An 11,898-nucleotide genomic window follows, 5' to 3' on the forward strand; every position below is an offset into this window, starting at 1 on the left:
TTATGGAGACTGTGTGAATATAGCTTTTTGTAGAGCTTCTCAGTACAGCTTTGTAAAGCTCTTTGTACAGCTTCTCTGTACAGCTTTGTAAAGCTCTTTGTACAGCTTCTCTGTACAGCTTTGTAAAGCTCTTTGTACAGCTTTGTACAGCTCTTTGTAGAGCTTCTCTGTACAGCTTTGTACAGCTCTTTGTACAGCTTCTCTGTACAGCTTTGTACAGCTCTTTGTACAGCTTCTCTGTACAGCTTTGTACAGCTTCTCTGCACAAACATTTTGATACAAACAAACAAACTTTTGGATGATATCTTGTAGGGTTATAAAAAATATTGATTTTCGAGAGGATACATTATATTAAACAGATCAATAAAAATAACAGCTCGTAAAGTTTATATTATCTATAGTTTAACGACCCGAGGGTCAAGAGACCAATTAAGTATCATAAAACGTAATAACTGACACCGTGACCTTCTGATATTGCTATACTGGTTCGGTCAGCAACCTTTGTTTAGTGTTAACTTTGTTGTACGAGATGTAGTTTTCTCCGAACCATAAACCACTTATGTACATGGATGAAAACTGCTGTAACCACCACTAGAATGACACGTGACAAGGTTTTTAGGGTGTGTTTTGTCTGGTATGCTATAAATGAAATGGGCCATTTTACGGGCTTTTGTTACATACGTATAAATAATGTACATAAGAATTTCTGAAAACTTTTTGTATGACAACTTGTTGCTATCCTTTACGTAATATGTTTATATTTTTTCAAAGACCTTAACCCAAATGATATATGACATAGTTCATATTAAATTCTTAAGGCTGTTACAGAATCATGAATAAATATCGTTTACTTGCTGCGGTTTGTATTTCCTTTGACTGGTTATGTGTCTTCTAATGTTTCTTTACGTTTTGGTTATTCATCAATTAATTCGCCTTCTGATGAAAAAAGTGAGCTGTCAGTGACCTAGTTTATTTCGCTAGTTTACGAATTTAATTTTGTTTATGATTTTGAAATACGAACTCATTCCAAGATCTAACAAGCTCAAAGGTTAATCTCGCCTAAAGCATGTACGTCTGTGGAATGATACACAGAAAGTGAAAGGAAGTTAGAGGTTAAAGGTTAAGATGTGTCAAACCACACTCTACTGGAAGCCTTCTTTATAATTCTCTCGTGGATGTTTTGTATGCAAAGGGTCTGACTACATTTCTAACAATTCTTTTGTCCGAGTCTGACTACATTTCTAACAATTCTTTTGTCCGCGTCTGACTACATTTCTAACAATTCTTTTGTCAGAGTCTGACTACATTTCTAATAATTATTTTGTCCGAGTCTGACTACATTTCTAACAATTCTTTTGTCCGAGTCTGACTACATTTCTAACAATTCTTTTGTCCGAGTCTGACTACATTTCTAACAATTCTTTTGTCCGAGTCTGACTACATTTCTAACAATTCTTTTGTCCGAGTCTGACTACATTTCTAATGATTCTTTTGTTCATCATATTGCTGTTTCTCATGATAAAATGTCGTATTTTATTTATGTATAACAAACATAATCAGGGATTTATGTGTTGCTTTCGGGAATAGTTAGGACTAACAGCTAAGCCGTTATGGTTGCACAAATATGGATTAAGTTTGTTTTAATGAGGACACCGGCCATCTTGTAATGAATCAATTGAGAAACACTAACTGGTAGAAAGCATTTCGTGAATGTAGCACTCTTAAATTATTTGTTCTGGAACTGTCTGAATAATCCAGCAATTTAAAGTCCTTTACTGGCTTTAAAAACCTGGCATAGCCTGATGATTCGAGTACCCGACTTGCAATCTGTGGGTCGCGGGTTCGAATCCCATCATCGAACATGCCCGCCCTTTCAGCAGTAAGGGTGTTATAACATGATAGTCAATCCCACTTTTTGTTGGTAAAAGAGTAGCCAATGGTTGGCGGTGGGTGCTGTTGTCTAGCTGCCTCCTTTCTAGTCTAACACTTCTAAATTAGGTACATCAATCGCAGATAGTCTCCGAGTAGCTTTGCGCAAGTTTAACAAACAAACAAACTTTTTTTAAACATCTCATTAAGACTAGTTGCTCTTTCCTCTTGTTTCTGTAACTGTAGCGCGGTTGAACATTGGTACCTGGAAAAATAGATTACCTCCATCATATTTTGATTCAGTACCTTCCACGCTGTTCTTACTTTAGATTACTTTACCCAATCTTTATTGCAAGTTTACAGTTTTTACCTTTCTAAACGAATATTTTTTTGCTGTATTAATAAATTACCTTTCATTACTACATAAAATAAATCTCCATAAAATTCGGCATTTGAATATTTCTCCATTAATCTTGGTACTTTTAAGAATGAGTGCCTTGCCCCTCCCCCCAGTTGCATTGCGGTATTTCTGCGGACTTACAACGCTAGAAACCGGATTTTGATACCCATGGGGATCAGAGCACAGATAGCCTATTGTGTAGCTTTGTGCTTAACTACAAACAAGCAAATAAGTGCCTTTTTTGTCAGAGGCACTACGTCATTATCATTAACAAAAATTTCTTTGTTTCTTGAAATTCGCGCAAAGCTATCTGCGTTAGTCATCCGCGAATTCTTGGTCTACTTTTGTCAGACCGAAGACTGGGACTTGACTGTGCCCTAAACTGTGCAGCGCGATTTTGTTTGGCGGTAACGGGGCCCAAGCCACGGGATCTCAGATCCATATCCCAACACGTTAATCACTAGGACGCAACCACCTGTAAAGGTATCTTCTTGCTAGCCACTGGGACGCGGCCGTCTTTTAACATACCTTCATAATAACCACTGGGACGCGCTCAACCCATTCATATAACAAAACCGCCTGTAAACGTATCTTCCTGCTAGCCACTGGGACGCGGCCGTCTTTTAACATACCTTCATAATAACCACTGGGACGCGCTCAACGCATTCATGTAACAAAACCGCCTGTACACGTATATTTTATGACAATGAATATTGATCCTTAACTTTTATTCGGCAGGTTTTATTATTTTAAGTGTAACTATCTTCGATATGAAAAGTGGGAGCCACAAACTGGCATCATTTACAAAACTTTTGATCGGAATGGTGTTTGCCAAATGACATATTATTTTCTTCAAATATCAGTATGGATCTCATGTAATTCTCTTTTATTAAAAGTCATTGGAAGGCTCAAATACACACAGGAATTCATTCGTACTATTTGGATATTGTTATTAGATTTTCATCTAGGAATTGCCTTTATTCACGCCTTTATGCAAATTGACAAGTTTAGCATAAAATTTCCATAATTTTTCTCTTTCTTCAATCCACTTCGCTGTAGTTGATTGTTTTTTTTACGAAATTCTTGCATTCAGTTTGAAATCATTTTTTTTCTTTCAATAGTTAATTCCAACTCTAAAACAAGTATCCATAATCAGTCGCTGTTTCTTTCTTTTTTATTATTCATGTTTTTTGCCCACACGAGACAGAATAATCTACTCCCATCCACCACAAAGCTTTACATTATAGATTTCTTAGTGATAGATTGACAGTGTATTATGGAACAGACTTCCATTACTTACAACTTATGATTAGCCTGTAGAAGCGGGTTTTAAGAGTTGAAATATCAAGGGTCATCTGTTCTCCAAGATGTATAACTGAAGTCTAGAAAATAGCAGAGGTTTCTGAGACAGTTATATGCCGATATGATATCATAAGATTAACGTTGTGACAGCTAAACTATCATATATTCATACATGAAAATTGCTTTTCATTCTAAAAGAAGGAGTTTTATCGTTGAATGTCGCTTTGGGAATCATATTTCCATTCACAATTTCCTTCAGATGAGATTTACAGACTAATTTATCACTAGTTTTTGACCTGCCACAAAAAAGTACCATTTAGATGTTTTTAAAATGTTATTTGGATTTACGGTATAAAATCAAAATGTTAAAGTACTTATTTGTTTGTTTGGTTGTTGTTAAGGGCAGAGCTACACAATGGGCTGTCTGTGCTCTGCCCACCACCCTTATCGAAACCCGATTTTTAGCTCTAGAAGCCCTCAGTCGTACCACTGAGCCACTAAGTGGCATTAAAGTACTAAATCCTTTATAGTCTTAGCCATTCTAAATGTAGTTCTTTCCCTGCGGTAACCTCCCTGTAAGTGATGCTAGGTCACACCCAAGTCTTTAAACTCTATACTGACTTGTTTTGTCATATATTGGTTTACGAGTAACACCATTATCCATATTTTACTAGAAATTTTAAGCAAAGCGCAATTCAACAAATTATTACTTTATTACAAGCTACAACTTTACAACAAGAAAAAGTATTTTAAACAGAGGTACGAAGTTTAGATCACTGTTAGGCCTAATATATATTCTTAACACTAAATTCTTAATCTAGTCCCTTAGGGATTTTCAAGAATCAGAAGAATGTAAAGAACTGGATTAAGAATCCAGTGTTAAAATATATAACAGGCCTAACATGAAGATCTTATGACAAGTATAATTAATTATAATCATGTTTCGCCGGTTCGTAAAAGGCGTTCACACCATAACAATTGTTGTAACAATGGCTTATATAAACATTGTTCCGACCACCACCGTACTTGCTGTTACAAAATATAACAGGCCTAACATGATATCTTATGACAAGTATAATTAATTATAATCATGTTTCGCCGGTTTGTTAAAAGGCGTTCACACCATAACAATTGTTGTAACAATGGCTTATATAAACATTGTTCCGACCACCACCGTACTTGCTGTTACAAAATATAACAGGCCTAACATAATATCTTATGACAAGTATAATTATTCATAATCATGTTTCGCCGGTTTGTAAAAGGCGTTCACACCATAACAATGATAATACAATTTGCTCATTTAATAGTTTCGTTTTTAGATTACTTACGTCACCATGTTTCAATTCTATAGTGCTCGTCTCATTATTCACGTTTGTTTTCACTGCCTGTCTTTCCATCATCACACTTCATTTATCTCGTTCTCACTGTACTCCCCATTTCCTCCTTTACCTCACCATTCTCTCGCATCTTTTATTCTTCCTCCTTTTTTTCCTTCGTTTGGCCGAAGAGAGGGCTTAACTCGGTCTGGAATGAAATTACACGAAATGATGAAGATGAGTTTACTTACTGATTATAAGTATTCTTTCATTACAAGTTGCAGTAAGTAAATATTTTTAAAAGTATAATTACAGTTTGTTTGTTTTTAAACAGGTACAATGTTTCGATCATTGCGAAAAACAATAATTCAAAGTTCAAGAAAGCTCTCAAGTAACTCAAAATGCAACTACAATAACGTATTTTGCCTTTAATTTGCTTAAAGTGATCTTGGAGTCCACGTACGATGAATAGTTTGGGGGAAACTTGTCAAGACGTATGGTCTAAGATGTCACAAACATTTGTTACAATAGAAATTGCAGTGTGGGATCATGGAATCGTGCCTAACAGGGAAAGCAAGATCGACAATTAAAAAAAAATAGTTTCAAAGGACATGGAACGTCGTTCTTATAACATATCGTTAACCTGTCGTAGCTGAGTAAGATGTAAAAATAGATAACGATTTTGTAAGCTTGTTTTGTTTGTTTGAAGTTAAGCGCAAAGCTACACAATGGGCTATCTGTGCTCTGCCCACCACGGGTATCGAAAACCGGTCTTTAGCGTTGTAAGTCCGCAGACATACCGTTGTGCCAGTGGGGGGCAACGTTTTTTTTTGTAAAATGTCGTGTCGAACTACCTTACAGTTATCATTTTTTGCTCACATTCATAGTGTTTGTGGCCTGAAAAAGTAGTGAAATCACGTGACCACAGTCTCAAAAACAAACTGGGCTACTCTTGAATTCCTTATTTTATTTTTTTAGTTTATTTCGTGTTGTTTTTTTTTACCAGCAATTATTTCTAACATGTTTTTCGCTATTTTCCCATCACAGTTAGGACACTTTTTTCAAGTATTAGTGTCTTTTTAATATCCAGTACACACTCTCTCTCTCTGTCACTATGAAGAGTTATTAACAGTTAAAACACACGGCCTTCGCCATTATTATAGATTAATCTCTCTCCTACCACGTGTATGACCAACAACCTTACATACTCAACAGTGTTCCAGGTTTTACATCCGTCGTTCATGTTAACAGCCCCAAATCGCCGTAGAATAGTATCACACGAAAAGGCAGTTATAAAAAAAATTAATATACGTGTATACATTCACCCAAAAAGATGTGACCGAAGTATTTTCTGAATAGATACAATGGTTGCTTGTTAAAATCTAGGATTTTACAGTTAAACATTTGTATGTTATTTGTAAGTTTGTTTTAGTATAAGCTACAGACAACACAAAGTTTTGAGGTCTGAGATTTAAGCTTTAAATTAAATTCAAATTAGAGATCGTGTACAAGTTACATCATTAATTAACGCATTCACTTTGTTTATCGATTTTTACTGTATGTTACTTATTTGTATTTTAACCCTCCTCCTATAGATTCCTCCTACAAATGATTAGAGCATTTCTATTACTGGTAAAGGCAGACTCTTGTACACAGTCCTATTCAGAAAAGGCTAAATAAAAACGTTTTAAAAATTAAGTTACTTACATGTTTGGTTTGGTTTGTTTTGAAGTTTGCGCAAAGCTACACGAGGGCTATCTATGTTAGCCGTCACTAATTTAGCAGTGTAATACTAGAGGGAAAGCAGCTAGTCATCACCACCCACCGCTAACTCTTGGGCTAATCTTTTACAACCGAATAGTAGGATTGATCATTACATAATAACGCCCCCACGGCTGAAAGGGCGAGCATGTTTGGTGTGACGGGGATTCGAACCCGCGACCCTCAGATTGGGAGTCGAGCGCCCTAACCACCTGGCCATGCCGGGCCCTACTTATATGTGATTTCTGCTAATAGTTGCGCAGAACACCATTTCAGTCATCTCTACGCAGTGATTTTCATTATTACTGTCTCGTGCAGGCTTCATTATTCATACTGATGAGGCGATTATCTTCAAATGAGAACTTGCAGAGTTTCGATTATCGTACATTTAGTTAGAAGGGAAAATACACAGAGATGTACAATTTATCTTTTTTCTTCTCTAACTTCTTTGCTGTTGTTTCGTCTAACAAACGTTCGATGGCTAAACCGATTACTGTTTTATTTACTTTGAAAAACAATATTTTTTTTACGGCTGGAAGTTAAGTTTTTATTTTCTCAAAAGCGCAAATTTGTCATTAAAGATGATAAGCAAAATATAACTTTTAATTCATGTTTCATAATAAAACATGTTATGAAGGTACGTGCAAATGTTGTTTGAAATGCTAGTAACTGTTGATTTTATTTTTTTAATATCCCTCAGAAATATGTTTTATGTTTTCATTCTGGACAAAAAAAAATGTTCCCTGATGTGACAGAGGTAAGGTTGCGGATTCACAACACTAAAATCCGAGGCTCGATTCCACAAGGTGGACACAGCAGATAGCCCAATGTGGTTTTGCTCTAAAACAAACTAAAAAGATAAAAATATATAATAATTAGTAATGAACACATTATTGGTATATATATAATAATAACTAGTAATGAATACATTATTGGATGTATATAATAATAATTAGTAATGAACACATTATTAGCACATGTATTACAATAAGTTAAATTAACGCTCGCAAACTATGAATGAAAGTAAAAAAAAATTTGTCTCCTTTGAGCAGAAGTACATAACACCAAGATGTAAATGTGAAACTGCTGTATGACAGTCACCTGGTGTGTTACATCTTCTGCAGAAACTTGAAACCTATTAGATTTCACAAACTGTTTAAGCCCCTCTTCCACCCTCACTCCCCTTCGAGCTGCCAAGTTGTACGATCTACTACAAGGAGTTCTGAAGAATGTTTCTCCAACTGCTTGGATAGGCGTTTCTTATCTGATTCATATGGTGGGGAAGATAAACGAGAGCTACGTCCCTCAAGTGTGTTTTGTGATGCTGAAATATGAATAAAATGATTAATAGTCCATTCTCATATTACTTTACCCTCTTCAAGATATGGACAGTTCCATTTTGAGCATTAAAATATCATCAGCTCCAATGGTTCCATCTGAAGGCCTGACAGAATGTTGTCCATGTAACATTTGTTTGTTTGAAGTTATGCACAAAGCTACACAACAATTGGCTATCTGTCCTCTGCTCACCACGAGTATCGAAACCCGGTTTCTAGCGTTGTAAGTCCGCAGACATGCCGCTGTGCCACGTGGGGGGGGGGGTGTATGTAACGCACAGTAATTTACACAAAATATACTTTCCAAAATAAATGTATCAAGCTAGTTAGCATTTTGTCTTACATTTTCTTAGCTGTAGACAAATAGTGAAATAATTTTGAAGGAGTATTCTTTTTATTTAGCAAAAAAGAAAATGCTAATCCCTGGATGCGAAAAGGAGACAGTCAAACAAGAAACAAGCGTGCTCGGAAAGCTTACGAAGCTCTTTTGACAGTGACGGCAAGAAAACCAGAAACGCCTGAATACGCCGAGTTTTCTCGAACTGTCAAGGATATCGCAAAGAAGAAATTTGGATTTGATTACGGAGAAGAAGAGGTAATTCTTTTAAGTAACCTATATTTGAAGAAGAAAATGGGTCATAGCCCACAACTCCTCCCCCCCAATATATAAACTAGCAGTAATAAAATAAACCTATATTTGAAGAAGAAATGGGTCATAGCCCACAGCCCTCCCCAATAAATAAACTAGCAGTAATAAAATAAACCTACATTTGAAGAGGAAATGGTCATAGCCAACAGCTCCCCCAATATATAAACTAGCAGTAATAAAGTAAACCTATATTTGAAGAAGAAAATGGGTCATAGCCCACAGCCCTTCCCAATAAATAAACTAGCAGTAATAAAATAAACCTATATTTGAAGAAGAAATGGGCCATAGCCCACAGCCCCCAATAAATAAACTAGCAGTAATAAAATAAACCTATATTTGAAGAAGAAATGGGTCATAGCCCACAGCCCCCTCAATATATAAACAAGCAGTAATAAAATAAACCTATATTTGAAGAAGAAATGGGTCATAGCCCACAGCCCCCCCCCCCAATAAATAAACTAGCAGTAATAAAATAAACCTATCTTCATGATTAAATTGTATTCATGTGATCACACAAACCAATCGAACTTTGGAAATGTTCATCATATATACATTTGATCACGTAATTATCCCCACATGAAAAAGTCCCATGAATTAGTACCTGTACTCGTTGGTCCTTGTGGCCCACCCTCTGTGTGTATAAAAACGAGCTGTATAGAAGTTATTTTCTATGTATAAATTAACCGTTTTTTAAATGTGTGATTGGAATACTTAAAATATATCCTCACACGTCACCTACCGCAATAAAAAAATAAATTCTATCTTTAAACTTTATTAATTAAAGCTGTTTCGAACATTTGGAAACAAAGTAACTTTGTTTTATGTTTGGTGAAAGTGTGAAGAATACTTACTCTTTTTGTATTTGTGCATTGGGCGTTTTTGACTTTGTATAGGAAATGTTTTACCCTTATAAATTTGTGTAAAATGATCATGTCATTTTCATGCATTGTTTACCATACAAAACCCAATGTTGCCTGTGTTAGATGTTTTATAATGTTTACATTTATAACAGAGCTAACTGATTATATATTTTAAAGAAAATGTTAGTCTTAATTAACCGCGTATTCTTCCTATAGAACAAGTAATCTCTTAAGACTTTAAATATGTTTTGTTCCCTAATAAAACGCTTATAACGATTTAATCAGTTTTCTTCGTTAAAAATTATCATTTCTCTGTATAAATTGTAACTTAATCGTCCTAAAATATGTAAAATACGTTATTCAGATTATAATTAAAAACACATTTGCGGTAAATGAATGTTTAAGGAGAACATTTTCTGTGTACTTATTTTGTAAAAATTATAAGTTATTTAAGTGCCAATAATTATGCTAGGTCAATACCTATGTGACGGCTTTCCACGAAGCAGTTTTACTGTACGTCTTAGCGTTGAACGAAACGTTGGAAGAAGGTGGCCATATCACCAATGGCAGCATTATTACACAGAAAATGTGGAATCGAACTTTCGAAGGTAAACGAAATTACAAATATAAATATCAATGTTTTAAACAACTAAAGAATGTGGTGGACTCATTCGCTACTAAATATATGCGTGGATTAAGATAAAACGTCCAAAATCACTGTTGAAATAACAAATTATACATGATATAAAATATAATATAAAAAAACTTAATCCTTCTGTTATTAGTCTGTTTTATACCTGCAACTAAGTATTTTTCTTCTTTCACAGCATCACGAATAGAATAGGTAGATCTTTGTGAAAAATTTAAGTGCTTATATGTTGAGCAAAGACTAAACTTTAATGAACTACAACTCTCTATTGAATGAGTGTCTTATAAAGAAAGGTAAGCGCGGCCCTGTTGTAAAGCTTCAAGCTCCAAGCAGTAGAAGTGTAAAACATTGTAAATAAGAAAATAAGGAAAATCAGAAATTAGATGATACAATATCAGAAGTAGAATCAAATTATTATACAGGAGATGATACTTGGCGGGTTTTTAAAAAAGGCCGAAATTGCAAAGGTCCCCTAATGTAAACTCAAAACAAAGTGAGAATAATGAAAAGAAAACAGGTCTAAAGAAAATATTAATATTACCTCCAGTAATTGTGGAAAGTGTACCAGATCAATACAATGACATACAAATATGTAACGAAATTAAGAACAAATTTCCTTAAGCTAAAATAAGCATGTTAAGAAAGTTAAGAAATGTAAAAACATTTATTAGAGCAGAATGTATGTTTCATGTAAAAAATTTGTGAAATCATGGCCTCCAGATATTTTTATTGGAGTTAAGATTAGTACAAGGCTACCATAAGGTTTGTTTTGTTTTTTTAATTTCGTACAAAGCAACACGAGGACTATCTGCGCTAGCCGTCCTCAATTTAACAGTGTAAGACTAGAGGGAAGACAGCTAGTCAACACCACCCAACGCCAACTCTTGGGCTACTCTTTTACCAACGATTAGTGGGATTGACCGTCACATTATAACGCCCCCACGGCTGAAAGGAACGAGCATGTTTGGTGGGAGCTACCATAAGGTAGTTAAAGGAAGTAATCATACAATTAAACCTGAAGATATTATGTACGAATTGATGAATCAAGGAATTGAAAGTAGTAAAGGTGAAAGGAAAACTAGCAGGAAGACTCGTGAACTAACAACAACTATAAAGGTGTTTTTAGAGAATGGAGATAATGAAAATAGAATATTTAGATTTTATAAAGTTGAAGAGTATAAAACTTTCAATCCAATTATACAATGTTTTAAATGTCAGCAAGTTGGGCATATGGCTGATACTTGCACTAATATTATTAAATGTATAAGATGTACGGGTAATCATGAAGTTAAAAGCTGTAGTATCAAGAAATCAGACAAACTGTGCGAATTGCAACGAGAACCATCAAGCAAGTTTTAAAGTCTGTAGTTATTATAAAGAAGAAGAAGAAAATAAATATAGAAATACATTAGAATTGAGTGGAATAAAAACATATGCCAAAGTACTTAAAGAACCTCCTGAAAGTGCATTTAAAACCATGTTGGGACAATGGGAATTGTGCATAGTATTTCGTTATTTCGTTAATTTTAGCAGACATTTTAATTAAAATCGGAGATCCAAAAACAAGTAGGAGTGATATGGTATAGTCTGTGTGTGTGATACTTTTAAAAATCAGGTAGATTTTTAAGTTAGATCCTAAAATAGTAAATCAAAAAGTATTTATCTCATCTAATCAAGAATTAACATCTGGGACGAATATAAATCTAAAAGGAATGAGTTATATCATTGGCCAGGTGGTTAGGGCGCTTGACT

At 34.8% G+C, this 11,898-nt stretch overlaps 1 protein-coding gene across 1 annotated transcript in view; it reads left to right on the forward strand.

Annotated features, from left to right (window-relative positions):
* The window catches only part of LOC106471782 (atrial natriuretic peptide receptor 3-like), a gene marked incomplete at its 3' end in the record, with an annotated part of 51,750 nt that extends 41,645 nt beyond the window's left edge, over window positions 1-10,105 (forward strand). The window contains exons 3-4 of the mRNA XM_013932405.1: window positions 8,391-8,583; window positions 9,970-10,105. Coding sequence (XP_013787859.1) covers window positions 8,391-8,583; window positions 9,970-10,105 — 329 coding nt within the window. The remainder of the gene's footprint in view (window positions 1-8,390; window positions 8,584-9,969) is intronic.
* Between the last annotated feature and the right edge of the window lie 1,793 nt (window positions 10,106-11,898).

The sequence above is a fragment of the Limulus polyphemus genome, unplaced genomic scaffold (genome assembly GCF_000517525.1).
Source record: "Limulus polyphemus unplaced genomic scaffold, Limulus_polyphemus-2.1.2 Scaffold4854, whole genome shotgun sequence".
In the NCBI taxonomy this organism is placed as follows: domain Eukaryota; kingdom Metazoa; phylum Arthropoda; class Merostomata; order Xiphosura; family Limulidae; genus Limulus; species Limulus polyphemus.